A 16461-nucleotide genomic window follows, 5' to 3' on the forward strand; every position below is an offset into this window, starting at 1 on the left:
GGTGCATTCCGGCGACGCCGTTTTTTAGCCCAGCACTGTAACTATATGATGACCATTCAGGGTATGCCTCTATGCAATTTTCATGATGTATGTTCTACGATACAAATAATTTTTGTAATTGTTGTTTCTTAATTCATGTATTTGATTTTTACACAGTGTAATTCTTTCCTGACGTTTTTTTCCCTGATGAAGGGACGTTTGTGTCCTGAAACGCGCCGGGCTGTCTGGACCTCTTGGGAATTCACCTTGTTTGTCATCTGCTTTTTAGTGGTGTGATATTTGTATATATGTATATTTATTTAATAAAATTTGTATTTTTGTATATTTGTTGCCATTAAAGTCCCAATTTCTTGGGGTGTACTTCCTTCTCTCTATTGACTCTACAAGGGAGGTTGGCAACCTCTAGTGGGATGCTTGGATGTTCTTTCTCTTTTATGTCCATCATGGTGACAATGATGCTTTTCACAGTGTAACTATTGCATGTTTTACTTTACACATCAAAAGCTAATTGTAACAGATAATTAATACTTCCATATGTAGCTCTGTACGGATTTTTTTTTTTTGGGGGGGGGGTGCGGCCCCACACCATTTTTTTTTTAAATTTCGTCACTCAACTAAGAATATTCATCTCGGAGTGCCCTCAATAAAATTTGCTTCTCGTTTCATTGGCATGGCATGAACCACCTCTGGGCCTGCCCCTGCAGAGCTAAAAGAAACTCTGTTCCAGTGTGGCTCCTGTCCCCTAGACAGACCAGCTGAAGCACTGCATGGCATATTTTAGACTGACTCGTTGAATAGCCCCTTGAATGCTTAGGGGCTACTGGTGGTTCATAGGACAATTCAGCAGAGGAGGGCATAGAGAAGGAGGAGGTGGAGCTGGGAAATCTCGCATCATCACCACCAGCTGTATGGAGACATGGTGGCAAAAAAAAACTCCATCACTGCCCATATCACGAAACCTCACACTGTCATGAATAATTTTTGTGACCCTCTGTCATCATTTCATAATTACATGTTATGTTGTGGTTTTTTGTTTTTTTTCTGGAAAACTCAATAAAACTTTGAAAAAAAAAGTTCCAGCACTTAGCCCTGTCCTGCATCCTTCCTAGTTGCAAGCAAATTACCCAGTGTTCTGTGAACGCAATATAGTATTCCTGACCATGCTTGCTGGACCACATGTCAGCAGTAACGTGGGCCTTGCTGCTTACTGCCTTGCCCAACGATGCCACAACATTGCCTTCCATGTGATGGCACAGAGCTGAAATAGCCTTACGTGCAAGGAAATAGCAACTGGGGACCTGCCATTGTGGTACAGCACATTCTGCAAATTCACCGAAGGGGGCAGAATCCACCAGACAGAAAAGCAGGAGTTTAAATTCCAACTTATCCAAATTGCTGGCTTTACGACGCTGGGCGTGTTGATGGCAGGGACTGTATTTTTTTTTTTTTGGCTGCAACTGCTGGGGCAAAGACATTTGCCTGTCATTCTCTATGTCACAAGTTAGCCTGCAGTTTCCTGCTTGTGTACTCTTACCTGCTTGCTGCAGTGTTTCTCCATCTTATTCCTTTCACATGTGTGGCTTGGCTGTGATCTCCTATGGGCGTCGTCTGCTATTCTGTAGACCTTTACTTCTTTCCCTTCCATCACTTCCTGGTCCGCCTCCTAGTTTGCTTGTCTATGTAAAAGACATGCTCAGTGTAACCCACATTGCCTGAGCAACGTCATAGTTCTCTGAGCTCCCGTTTGCATACCTCTTGTCCATACTGTGTCTGACTACCTATGTACCGACCCCAGCTTCATTTACCATCTGTGCTTGTTCGCTGCCCGCCCTGATCTCGATTTGTCTTCTGGATTCCCTTTTGCCTGCTGCTTGTACTCTGCACACGCGAGTGGTCTCTGCATCCTCGGCTAGGCGTACCTGGGGGCTGTGACCTGGTTCCAGCTTGCTGCAAGGCCATCCCCACCATCAGGGGCTCTGGTGAAGAAGCAGGCTGGGGCTTAGACGCTGCGCCCTGGGGAACCCTGAGTTGGCGATCTACAAGAACTCACTACCACAGACTCCTGACACTCTACAGCTGGTGGTGTGCTGCTGGCAGACATGCTGCAAGGACCTGTGACACCATTCGTTATACCATCATCCCTGTCAATGGAGGCTGCTGAAAGGTCATAAGATATAGCAGGGGTAGACCTGAAAGGTGAGCAATGAGGAGGAGAAGAATGTGGTCCCTTCTGTGTGGCTTTCAGGTGCTCTTGCCAACGGGCTGAGTGGTGGGAAGTTAAATGCCTTGTCAAGCATGTTATACCCAAATGGCTGGTGTTTTTTCCACGCTTGATCTGCTTGAGGCAGAGATTGCAAATTGCAACAGTGCAATCGGCTGCACATGTGCTAAAAAAGGCCCAGACAGCTGAGCTGTGGGATGTTGGTCGGGAGATAACAGCTCTCCATGTGATGGAATAGGGTGGCTGTTCTCTACTCTTCCATGATGCCTGCCTCTGGAGGAAATCTTGTCTCATTGGGATTGTGCCTCACCCTCACTTTCCTCCTCTGCTCTATCTGGCACCCGAGTCACATCAGTGACTTCATCATAACTGGAGAAAACTTGGCAATATGCTGTGACTGGGGGAACATAACTGCCAAGATTACCCAATTTGGATTTATTGACTGCCAATTTGTTGTTTATCAGTGTTCCCCTCTCTCTGTAGGCTCGTGTTCCTACCGTCCTCAACCTCAGTGTCAGAATCAAGTAATGCCTGTACATCCTTAAGAAGCAAGTGGCTGATGCTGTGTTCAAATAAGCTGCTCTGGCAGCTACAGTGGAATGCGCACTAGTCACTTCTTGGGTGATAGAGGATGAGGATGGTTTAGTAAGCCAGTCCACCACCTCCTCTGCATGCTGTGGCTGGATAGCATAAGCAACATCAAAGAAGAAACAAAGAAGATGATTCCCTGCCTGGGGATGGAACAGGTTGATAGGGTTGAAATAATGACTTAGAGTTCCACTTAAATTGTGTACTTATCAATTGTTCTATTTAAATTGTTTGTGCTCCTTCCTTACCTGTGTACGTATCAATTGTTCTATTTAAATTGTTTGTGCTTTTTCTCTTCTGTGTACGTATCAATCTGTATCTAGATGGAATTTGGAACTGCTGAATAATTATTACATGTTCGCTGATAAGAAACTCTTTGTACCTTAACCTCATTTGGTAATGCCGATAAGATTACTGCTTGTAGAGCTGCCTATAAAAGGCCTTTGAAAGAAGTAAAAGGGTGCAGTTCTCTCTTGCTCCGGACTGCGACACAGACTAATCTGACTCCGTGTCATTATTCTTATAGAAGCAATAATTTGACAAAGCAATATAAACTTAAAGCAACTTATTTAAGAGTTGCCCCTAACATTTTGGCGCCCGAACGGGGACTCACCAAGGTGCTACAAGAGGTGGCTGAGCTACGCTGACGCAACGAAAGGACAGGCATTCCGGGAACCACAGATCAAAAACCTGGCCAGGTAAGAAAAAGCTTTATTTTTCTTATATTCTGTGCTCCCCTGATTTGTGCCTATCCGTTCTGTCAGTTACGATTCTCCTGGTTTTAAAACACCAGCCTCTGTAGTGGTGAGTCTAGAATTACTGCATATTTTAGTTTATATTGCTGGAATTATTTGTTTATTTGTTGTCTGTCTTGTTGAGAAAGTGAATGAGCCTTGTCAAGGATGGTATGAGTTAGAAGGGGATTGCCGAACTAAGCAACGGAATGCGCCCTTACCTCGCAAGAGGACTTTGGGGGTCTGACGCTTATGCTTAACCTCACATCTAACTCATAAACCATAGACGGGTTGAGAGTATAAGCCCTGTCTGCTCCATAAAGCAGGGATAAGAGTGCATGAGAGGGATCCCAGATACGGGGAGGGAATAAGGTCTCCATAAAGTCCGGAGATCTAGTCGGATACCTGGCCACTTAAAGGAATGCTTGTATATGTTGTAGCCGCATTTTTGTATATGTTGTAGCCGCATTCTGGTTTGTTATTGGGCTAGCATATAAAGTAATTATTTGTTAGTTGGGCTAGCATATAAAGTAATTCAATTTCAGAAATCTCATTCCGGAGAGGTTTTTAGTATTCTAGCACCCTAGGAGGAAGGCAACGAGGAACTAGTGTAACTTAGCTAAGTGTTTTATGTTGTACACTAAGTGTCCCACACGCTACCTAGGCAGGACTGTTAGAATGGGCCAGAGGAACACAAAACCCCGTCAGGGAATTGTGGCGCACTATACGGTGCCACAGATAATTAAGAACATTTATGGGAAAACCGAAGCACAGGACTTAAAGGATGTCCTTCGTAAATTTAAGGTGAAAGGAGCAGCGGGCTTAGACCCGGATGTATGGAGTGAAATAAAAAGGGACAGACAAGGAGAGGTGTTAGAGAAGCAATGGATGCGTCAGGTTCAATGCTTAATTAAGGTCTCAAATAGAGCGAAAGAAGAGGGGTGGAAATATAATCCAGATTGTGATGGTTGGGATATGAAAGATAGAAGAACAAAAAATGTCGAGGCTCCCAGCTCAGCCATCCCACCCCCATACACTGACGTAGAACGCAAACCACACAAGATATATCCTGTACTTGAGGGGAGAGGATGGGTTTGTCAGGATTGTGGAGCACAAAACCCAGAATGGGCAGTAGAATGTGTGCATTGTGGGGCACAAAAACCTCATCCAGAAACTGTAGCTCCCGTACGCACTGATACACGCATTGTTCAGGTAAACAATCCAGAATTTGGACAAGCAGCCCATCCAAATGCCCCGCCTACTGTCACTCGTAGAATGCAAATAAGGACTTGGGCACCATGGTCGGCAGACACCCTTATGGCATTAATACAGAGCGCCCCAGACCCGGTAGCAAAGCCAGCTGCTTTCTGTAGATTTGTGACACAGTTAATGAATACACATGAAGCGACCTGGCAGGATGGGGAGGATCTATGCAGACACAAAATGACTCTGACCCTGTTTAACCAGTTTATGGCAGAAATAGGTCCACACCGACCTGCAGGACAAGTTGATGGGGATGGCAACCTGGAGGCAGGACATGTCAGACATATAGACTCAAGGGCCCCTTTTATTGCTAGATTAGAAGCTTTTTGTCAAGCAAAACAACAGGAGAGGGGGTCCATATCACCCATGAAGCAAATGCCAGGACAGACTGTATCGGAATTTTACTTATCTATGGAAAGTATGATGGCAGATGAGGGATTGGACTTGGCCCTGCCAGTCACAATCCGAGCCTTCAATAGACAATTTATGGAGGGATTAATTCCACAGAAAAGTGAGAGACTGAAAGCCTGCACACCAGAGTGGAGGGCAACTAGAGATAGAGGGACGTTGTTACAAAAAGCGCAAGGCATAGAGGCGGACTTAGCAGAAACCAAAGGGAGGAAATCTCATGCTATCAACGCACTCGGGGGTTCCCAAGAGCAAGGTAGAGGTTCCTTTCGCAAACCCCTTACCTGTCACTACTGTAACAAGATTGGTCACATCAGACGCAACTGTAGGAAAAGAATAAGGGATGAAGGAGAGGAAGGTGTTGATTCTCCAGTTAATCAGAGAAGGAACCAGCCCAGGGACAACAAAAATAGTCATATCAGGCAGCAGGGAGATGGTCCACGAGCATGACTCACCCCGGTTTTAGAAAAATCCAAAACAACAATGCTTAAGACAAATATAACGGTTGGTAATAAGAAAATCTCTTGTTTAGTCGATACAGGAGCTTCACGCTCGTTACTTTCTGACTCTGAACTACTCCCTGGCCAAAAATCACCTGACACTTTACTAATAACTGGATATGATGGCATTTTAGCCGACGCCCCGCTTACAAAACCTCTGAAAGTTAAAGTAGGAAACCACATGTTCCTTTCACGCTTTCTGGTATCCAGAGGAGCCCCCACTAATTTGTTACGAGCTGACATTTTGCAGAAAATAGGAGCTAACATTACCTATCACCCAGATGGCACTGTCACCTTAGCTATAGGGGATAATCAAGAACACATGGAGATGTGTAACCTGATACAATACCTAGAGGAGGAATCGGAATTGTCCGGCCCACCTCCTTCAGACTTAGATCAGATTTTGTCGTCCCTTCCAGGAGAACTATGGGAGAAACATCCAGCTGATGTTGGACTTTTGCCCATACCTCCGGTTACCCTACAGCTGAATCCAGGAGCAGTGCTTCCCCAACAAAAACAATATCCACTCAGTGCACCCCAAGAGGCGGCCATAGAAATGCAGGTCCAATCCTTCTTAAAAAGTGGAGTTCTAAAAGAGGTAAAATCACCGGCAAACACTCCCTTGTACCCGGTTAAAAAGAAATCAGTAGCCGGTAGTCCGGTTAAGTATAGAATGGTCCAAGACCTTAGAGCGGTCAACAAAATACTAGCCCCGATGACACCTTTAGTACCCAATCCACATACATTACTGTCACAAATACCATCAACCAGTATGTACTTTACGGTTACAGATTTAGCGAACGCTTTCTTTTCCGTCCCGCTTGCTGAAGAATGCCAACTTTGGTTCGCATTTTCAATCAAAAATCGGCAACTAACCTGGACACGCCTACCTCAGGGTATGGCGCATTCACCTACCTTGTATTCGCAAGCATTGCAAACGGTGTTGGGAGAATGGGTACCACCAGATTCCTGTGTATTGTTACAATATGTGGATGATTTATTGTTATGCTGCCCTGACAAGGAAACTTGTTTGGCCACCACCCTTAATCTGTTGCGATTTTTGGCAGAAAAAGGTTGCAAGGTTAATAAGAAAAAGTTGCAAGTGTGTCAGGAAAAAGTTATCTTTTTGGGACATTGTATATCACAGGGTACGAGACATCTCACTGAGGAGAGGGTGCAAGTGATAAAGGGAATGTTACCCCCACGGAATTTCAAACAATTGCGTATGTTTTTAGGTATCGTGTCATATTGTAGACAGTGGATACCACACGCTAGCGCTTTGATGCAGCCATTATACGATTGTTTGAAAATTGTACCGTATATGCTTACAGAAGTAGCTTATGAGTCGTTTATCACTTTAGATTATACTAAGATATTTAATCTGTACGTTGCTGAGATCACTGGACACGCCACAGGTGTTCTGACACAGGCACATGTAAAACAAAGACCAGTCGCTTACTTTTCAGCAGCATTAGATCCAGTATCTAGAGGTTCACCGTCCTGTGTACGGGTGGTAGCTGCAGTGTCAATTATCATAGATAAGTCATCAGAGATTGTTCTAGACAATCCAGTCGTAGTGCATACCACACATGACATACATGCAATCTTGTCTCAGGTACAGCCCAAACACATTTCAATGGCTAGGCAATTAAGGTTACAGTGTACTTTACTCTTACCTCCAAATGTCACTTTTCAGCGCTGTACAACCTTAAATTTGGCCACCTTTTTGCCTCTTCAGTCACCAGATTTGGCAAGGGGGAATGATAGTACTAATAGTACTAGTGAGAAAAGAAATGAGGACACTGACACTCTTTTGTTTAAAGAAGTAGATGAACACGATTGTTTTCAGCTCATGGAACAGGAGACAATGGGATTCCCACACATTACAGATACACCAATTTTAAACGCTGAGTACACCCACCTTGTATATAGATGGCAGCAGGTTTGCTGATTACAAGGGTAAATATCACACAGGGTATGCTGTAGTGACTGATACGCAGGTAATTGAAGCACAGCCCTTACCAGCCCACATGTCAGCACAGGAAGCAGAATTAAAAGCTTTAGAACAAGCCCTAGAATACTTAAAAGGACGAGAAGGGAATATTTACACTGACTCTGCCTACGCTTATGGTGTAGCGCACGATTATGGCCACATATGGAGGGCTAGAGGTTATCTGACAGCAGCAGGTACACCTGTAAAACATGGAGAAGGGATTAAGAGAGTCCTGAACAATCTTCAAAAGGTTAAACGAGTGGCCATCATGAAGATAGCGGCACACACGAGCGCAAAAACAATTGAGGCAAAAGGAAATGCATTTGCAGATTTGACTGCAAAACAGGCAGCTCTAGGGGAAGGAAGCCCTGAGACCTTAGCAGCGGTAGAGGTGAGTATCCCAGAACCAACATGGCAGCAGCTGAGTAAATTACAGGAGCAAGCAGGGGAGAGCGAGAAAGATAAGTGGGTCAGGATGGGAGCAGCACCAGACCTTGACAATGTATGGAGGGAAGGAGGCAAAGTATGCCTACCTGCCTCTCTGTACCCAGCAATGGCAGCGGCAGTTCACCTACCCACACACGTTAGTTCTAATTCCATGTATAGGATTGTGAACCAAGGATGGCTCGCCCCTGGATTCAGTAGTACTGCGAGAAACTACTGTGCAGCCTGCCAAATCGGTCTCCTGAATAACCCAGGACAGAAAGTGAAAACCCCACGAAAACACCAGGTCCGGGCCCAATACCCCTTCCAGAGACTGCAAATTGATTACATACAAATGCCTAAGAGCGGCCCCTTTGAATTTGTCCTCGTGTGTATCGATTTATTCTCAGGTTGGCCCGAAAGTTATCCAGTAAAATCGGCTACAGCTAAAGCCACAGCTAAGAAACTGATCACTGAGTTAATACCTAGGTTTGGTCTTCCTGAAACCATAGAATCAGATAGGGGGACACACTTTACAGGAGAAATCATGCAGAACATGATGACCATGTTAGGGGTTCAACAAAGTTTTCACACCCCTTACCACCCACAGAGTTCAGGATCAGTGGAGAGAGTAAATGGGACAATAAAGTTAAAAATACAAAAAGCCATGCAAGAGTTAAACAAGCCTTGGCCAGAATGCCTGCCTCTGGCTTTATTCTCTATAAGGTACACTCCAACAGGAAAAACTGGATTATCCCCATACGAAATACTTTTTGGGAATGCACCTAGATTAGGTTTATACTTTCCACAGAGTATGCAATTGCAATGTGATAGTTTGACTGCATATGTGATACAATTACAACAACGTCTAACTAAGATCCACAAAAGTGTGTATTCTTCTCTTCCAGACCCTAATTCAATAACAGGTACACATACGCTGCTACCAGGGGATTATGTATATGTAAAGAAACACACCAGAAAGACATTGGAACCCAGGTTTGAAGGTCCTTATCAAGTACTCTTGACCACAGCCACCTCAGTAAAGCTAGAAGGAAAACCTACCTGGATACACGCATCACATTGCAAGAAACAACCCGAGAAAACAACATGATGAAATATCTACTTACATATTTTTTGTTGAAGATTGTTGTTTTACAAATATATGCATGGACTCCTGGTATTAATGCACTTGAAGTAGAGGAAACAACAACTTTCGAATGGGCTATAGATGATCCTAAAGTAGCAAATGATTCAGGATATGAGATGAATAAGGATTATAATGTAGGTAATTAACACTAGAACAGACCCTACAGAATAACCTTGTATCCGCAATTATTGACAAAGGTAGACTAGTACATCTTTCCTCACAGATACAACAGGATACTGCACCACATTGGTGGGATATATTTAGTGGAATGTCTTCTACAGCAACCAATACCTTTCACTGGTTGTTAAGTCCAATGGTAATTATTATTCTAATATTAATATCACTTACAATCACAAATATATGTGTATACAGGAAAATAAATAGGAAAATTAGGAGAATAGACAGGGCATACCGATAAATGTGTATTGACATCACCCTACTCCTATAAAACTCCTCTTCTTGAATTTTAAGATGTTGGTAATACCTAGAGGGATGGGTTCTACCCCTCTGACAACTCGCGGTCAGGGAAAGGACTCTGGGGAAAAACTGACTAGAACTTATTCATGAGGACCCAGGGGGAGGGAGAGGATGATGTCAAAGGGGGAAATTGATAGGGTTGAAATAATGACTTAGAGTTCCACTTAAATTGTGTACGTATCAATTGTTCTATTTAAATTGTTTGTGCTCCTTCCTTACCTGTGTACGTATCAATTGTTCTATTTAAATTGTTTGTGCTTTTTCTCTTCTGTGTACGTATCAATCTGTATCTAGATGGAATTTGGAACTGCTGAATAATCATTACATGTTCGCTGATAAGAAACTCTTTGTACCTTAACCTCATTTGGTAATGCCGATAAGATTACTGCTTGTAGAGCTGCCTATAAAAGGCCTTTGAAAGAAGTAAAAGGGTGCAGTTCTCTCTTGCTCCGGACTGTGACACAGACTAATCTGACTCCGTGTCATTATTCTTATAGAAGCAATAATTTGACAAAGCAATATAAACTTAAAGCAACTTATTTAAGAGTTGCTCCTAACAAGGTCCACCTTTGCCTGTGGACACATATACATTGCTGGCCCCCTCACAGTGGCATGGGAATGTCTGCCTCTCCTTGTTGGCCTCCCAGATATGATGAGGGGGGTTATTGCCGAAATGTAATAGAGATGGGTAAATGGATGCACTTTAATCAATGGAAAGTGGTGTTTGGTGCACTTTAACTTGAGGACTGCCGCTGACAGAAAATGTCAAAACTGTAAAAAAAAAATAAAAACGGGTGAAAAAGAGTGCCACAGTCAGAAAAACTGTGGCTCACAATTTCAAAAAAGGCTGCTAGCACAGGACAAAAAAAACCACAAAAAACATGCTGCAACAAAAAAAAGGGGGGTATACAGCACTGTATACAGCACTAAATGTTATGTAATGTGGTATAAAACACTGCACTACACAGGCACTCCACAGACACACTACTATATGCTGCAGTAAAACTGCACTGACGCACTGCAATATACTGCAGTAAAACTGCACCAACACACTACACTGACATTACAGTAAAACTGCATGACGCACTACACTGATGCTGCACTATCACTATATTCACACTACACTGACACTCTACACACACAATAGCAGACTAACCCGCTAGTAGCAATGAACAGAGCTCTGTTCTATCTATCCCTACTCCAACATTACACTGCAAATGGCTCCTCTGGGAAGGAATCTATTATAGTGTGGGGTGGGTCAATGAGCAATGAGCCATGATTGGGCAAAGTCATTATGACTTTCTCCAATCATGCCTCTGACAGTGCTATGTGCCCTGATTGGGCAAAGCCTTCATTGCTTCAGCCAATCAGGGCTTAGAATGCACTGTGCAGTGGGACGTTTTGGTGGGCCCAACAAACAGTCGAACGCCCTACCAATTTGGGTGTTCACCGAACGGGTGAACAGCCGATGTTCGGGCTGAACGTTTGCTCTGCTCGAACTGTTCGCCCAACACTAGTAGTGACCAGCACCTCCACACCTATAGCAGATTAATAAACTAGATGTCTTTTCAATGAGAGCAATCTGTAGAGCCTCTGTGTGGGCAGCTGTCTTGGCCTTGCACAGAGCCTCTACTTTTTGATTAGTCTTAACTAATTTGAATTAGGTTAATTGCTCATTCTGGTCTCTAGTTCAAAGTTTCAACATTATGGGATTCAAAGTGCCCCTTTAAGTGTCTGTGTCAACAGAGCCTTGCTCATGTTGGCTGGCTTCATGCCACCTTTCAGAATGATCTGGTGTAGAATCTTGTCATGCTGCTTAACATAGTCTGACAACTCCTCTCCCTCATTTAGATAGGTGTGAGAACATGTAATCCAGTTCACAACAGTCTTCCACTCTCTCATAAATTTACTGCAAGGCTTCAAGATACTCAGTAGCTATGCAGCCTGGTTTGTCTCTTTTTAAGTTCTGGACAATGTCAGAAGCAGAAGTTCTCAAATTCTTAATTATCCTCGGTTTCTTGACTGTGTCAGCTAATTCCCACTCTTCCACAACCTAGAACAGTGTTCAACATACTTGGCTGTGTAAGCTGGGTTTCAAGAGCTTCTGGTAGCTGTAATCTATCCCCTTGAAAGCCAGTTGAAATTCCTCTCCACCATTCTAATAAAGTGCAAGAGGCTTGCGCCACACCACAAGAGACTTGCTCATCCACCACAAATATTTTCTCGTCAGGTACTAATGTTGATACCAAAAAGTGACACCAGTCCTCAGTGAATAAAATGTCTACGTTTATTGAACAAACCAAAGCACACAAAGGCAAGGGGTAGCCATCTAAAGCATTGCCAACTCAGGTAGATTACCTGGATATGGCTGCATGAGTGACAGGAAGACTCCAAGGATGTTCCCACAGGACCGGCTGGACTGTCTGGTGGAATGTGTGCACAGCAAGACTCTAGGATCGTGAATCTGCCCGATAGTTCAGTAGGGCTGATGGTGAAATTTCTGTGCGTGATATGGCCACCTGGGGATCTGTGGGGCTAATGGTAGACCCTCCATGTGGGGATTTGACCCCCTGGGGACACCAAGGCAGGTGGAGAAAGCTGAGGCCCCCGGGGCTGACGTTCTCTGAGCAAGGGAAGCAGCATGCCAGATTTCTGACGTGATTATTGCCAGTGGCTATAGCTGCAAGCAATAATCACTGTTCTCTAGGCAGTGATGGCTCCCCACGCCCCCAAGCCAGGAGAACACAAAAGCTCTGTGGGAGGGATTTACACATCAAGACTAACACTGTTGATGGGGGAATCAAGCAGTCTTCTACCCTACAACTCGTGGTTTACTGTAGGAATCTTGTTATTTGGATGGTGAGCTGTATTGGATTTCCACCAGACATATCTTTTGGTGTTTAGACCACATAATTGAATTTTAGTTTCATCTGACCAAAACACCCTTTTCCATGTGGCCTCAAAATCTTCAAGGTGTGATTTGGCAAAACTCAGTTGTTGATTGCATGGGGTCTTTCTTGAGGAGTGGCTTTTTTCTTGCAACACTCCCATACAAGCCACATTTATGGAGAATTTGTGATATTGTTGTCACATGCACACAATGACCACTCTTTGTCATAAATGCATGCAACTGCTGTAGGCCTCTTGGTAGCCTCTCTGACCAGTTTCCTCCTGGCTCTCTCATCCAGCTTGGAGTGGTGTCATAATTCAGGGAGGGCCTATGTTGTATCAAATACCTTCTACTTCCTAATAATAGACCTCACTGTGCTTCTAGACATTGATAGCCTTTTAAATTTTCCTGTATCCATCTCCTGACTTGTGCCTGTCCACAACTTTGTCCCGGAGATCCCGGTGACAGTGCCTTGCCACCCATATTCAGTTGCACTACCAGGGACTAAAATACTCTTTTCATGCTGAGCTAATCAAAATGACCACAGCTGATCACAGTTGAAAGTCAAATGGCTTTGCGTGCCATTGAGAAAGTGATTAGCTACACCTGATTGAAGTAATTTTTAGGAGGGGGGTGATCCTTTTTCCAACACGGTTATTCTGTTTTGGAATTTTTTTTTACATAAATACAAATACATTAATACAAATGTGATTGTCGTTTCATGTCTACAGAAAATTTGGTAACATTTGTGTATTACATGTTTTATCAATACTAGTCGTTATTTATCTGATTTATTTATAAGTTTTCTTTTTTTTTTACCATAGTCTGAAGAGCCGCCCGATAATTTAGTTACACCGACTGTAAGAGGAAAAATATACAGGTAAAATGTTCTTGCTTTAATTACATTCTAGTTATTCAGAGAACTTCGATTTTCAGATGTTCAGGTTAAAAATAATTAACCACTTCAGCCCCGGAAGGTTTTACCCCCTTAATGACCAGGCCATTTTTTGCGATACGGCACTGCGTTACTTTTACTGACAATTGTGTGGTCGTGCGACGGTTGTACCCAAACAAAATTGATGTCTTTTTTTTTCCCACAAATAGCGCTTGCTTTTAGTGGTATTTTATCACCTCTGCGGGTTTGATTTCTTGCGCTATAAACAAAAAAAGAGCAACAATTTAGAAAAAAAAATAAAAAAACATATTTTTTACTTTCTGCTATAAAACACATCCAATAAAAAAATGTAAAAAATCTAATTTCTTCATCAGTTTAGACCAATTTGTATTCTGCTACATATTTTTGGTAAAAAAAAATCCCAATTAGCGTATATTGATTGGTTTGCACAAAAGTTATGGCATCTACAAATTATGGGATGTATTTAGGGACTTTTTTTTTTTTTTTTTTTTGTTACTAGCACTGGCGGCGATATGTGATTTTTAGCAGGACTGCGACATTGCGGCGGACAAATTGGACAATTTTTGGGGACCAGTGACACCAATACAGTAATCTGTGCTAAAAAAAAATGTATTGTCACAGTATAAATGACACTGGCAGGGAAGGGGTTGACATAAGGGGCAATGAAAGGGTTAAGTGTGTTCCCTATGTGTGTTTTCTTACTGTGTGGGGGATGGACTGACTAGACAAAGAGAGATCTGTGTTCCTGATTAGTAGGAAGCACAGAGCTCTCTCTTCCTCTGTAAAAGAACAACGGTCTGCCTTGTTTACATAGGCAGACTGCCCTGCTGTCATTCCCCCAAATGATCGGTGGGTCCCAGCGGCCATCATGGCCACCAGACCCACTGATTGGCTCCCGCTACTTTGCTTCGCGCAGCCGGGCTGCCCTGTCGCAGTAAATGTGCGGTGGCCGGTCCGGAAGTGGTTAAATAAAGTGTTCACTTACAATCCAATACTCAGATAATACCATACACTTCTTCTGAAGGACTCATCTTCTTTCCAGCTATCTGCTAATGTCCACTGGACAATTCAGATGCTTCATGCTTCTGTTTGGGTGGTTAACTTCCAAAAATCTGCTCTCCAACCTTCTCTTTGCCCGAAACACTTGGACCTATTTCTAGACACAGCTCAAGAAAGTCTTATTTCCAGAGAAAAAACTGCTCTCTTCTTAGTCTCATGGTGGCCTCCTTCAAGGCTGTCCAATATTCCCAATAAGGATGAGCCGAACACCCCCCGGTTCGGTTCGCAGCAGAACATGCAAACAGGCAAAAAACTTGTTTGAACGCGTGAACACCGTTAAAGTCTATGGGACACGAATGTGAAAAATCAAAAGTGATAATTTTAAAGGTTAATATGCAAGTTATTGTCATAAAAAGTGTTTGGGGACCTGGGTCCTGCCCCAGGGGACACGTATCAATGCAAAAAAAAAGATGGAGCACACACTGCGGGAGTTATTAAACTGCTGCGGAACAGCAACTGGAGACTGGCAGTGTACCATTTTATGGGTTGGAGCCTCCTGTTGATGAAAGTGGCAGTGACAGTGGCTACCTAAGCAAAACGTTCAGGACGTTCTTCAGTACCGGGCACCCATGGTTGTCTGCTGCCAGCAGCTAAAGGCAGTGGCTGAGAATATGGTAGCAGGTCAATGTTTTTTCTGTTTGAAAAAATAGTCTAATATCATATTTAATGATGAAATATGCCTGCTCTCTTCCTCAAAAAGAGCAATCTATCTAGATTGTTTAACAGTAGGGGATGCAATTCTGTAAAATTAGTTTGTCTAAAATATAAAAGTAAAAATGATGTCTAGATGCAATCTGCCTGGTCAATCCCTGAGAAATTGTGGACTATTCAAAAAGGACTAAAAGGTATATATGAAATAATTTTTCTGTAATAAATTTTAAATGAAAATAGATTTTTTTTTATTTCCAGATGTAACCAATTATTTAGGATGCAATCCTTTTTCCGGCTGCAATCGAATTGCCCCCAGGGATAGCAGCCCGTTCAAGGGGATTAGAAGTTATGCATCAAATCTGTGAAATTTGTCCTCCAGTCTGTAAAATATGAACCCATTTTTTTTATTTCAATATGCAATCGGCTTACTCTCTTCCTCATAAATTGCAGCTAATTTATCAAGGCATCAAGGGTGTGGGGCAAGTCTTTATTCTAATAATCTTGATAAATCTGTGTTTTATCTTTTGTGTGGTTGTCATCTCTGATTTGAAAGGAAAGTCAAGTTTTTTTACCCCTCCTGACATTCCCTTTTGGGTATAGCTGCATAGCTATTTGGTTCAGCTTCCCAGTCTGTCAATCAGCACCACTGTGTTCAGACTAGAAATCTTTGCCTGAGTAATAGGTAGCATTACTAGATGCAGGCCCCAGTTCTTATTACCTAGTAACTGTTCCAAGTTCCTGGTAACTCTTCTGAGTTCCCAGTTCCCAGTACCTGTTCCAGTTCTTATTACCTGTTCCTGCTCCTTGTACCTATTCCAGCAGCAATTTATACCCTGTACACTCCAGTCGCATTCAGTGTTTCATGCTTCAGCATGTTCCTAATGTACTTCAGCTGGTCAATGCCTCCCTGTGTCATGACCTAAAGTCTGACCAGGAAGTAAGGCAGAAGTAATTGAGCAGTGTGTTTAAACAGCTATGAAGAGAGTTAGGTAATGGAAAGCTGTTATATTTTTGCAAAACAAGTACATTAAAGTGTTTGTTAACCCAAAAACAAATACAGATTTTGGTCCCTTAAAGCAGATTACACAGCACAGCGCTTGTGCCATGTAATCTGCCCCCCTCTAAACAAAAAAACCTAAACTTGCCACTTCCTGTATGCCCTCTCTAAACAGACCACGAAAATCAGGGCTG

General features: G+C 43.0%; 1 protein-coding gene across 1 annotated transcript in view; it reads left to right on the plus strand.

The window, feature by feature from the left end:
- Positions 1–16461, plus strand: part of LOC141145617 (NACHT, LRR and PYD domains-containing protein 1a-like) — a 361842-nt gene that overhangs the window by 270492 nt on the left and 74889 nt on the right. Inside the window, exon 11 of the mRNA XM_073632446.1 lies at positions 13469–13524. Coding sequence (XP_073488547.1) covers positions 13469–13524 — 56 coding nt within the window. The remainder of the gene's footprint in view (positions 1–13468; positions 13525–16461) is intronic.

Source organism: Aquarana catesbeiana, linkage group LG05 (genome assembly GCF_042186555.1).
Source record: "Aquarana catesbeiana isolate 2022-GZ linkage group LG05, ASM4218655v1, whole genome shotgun sequence".
Classification (NCBI taxonomy): Eukaryota; Metazoa; Chordata; class Amphibia; order Anura; family Ranidae; genus Aquarana; species Aquarana catesbeiana.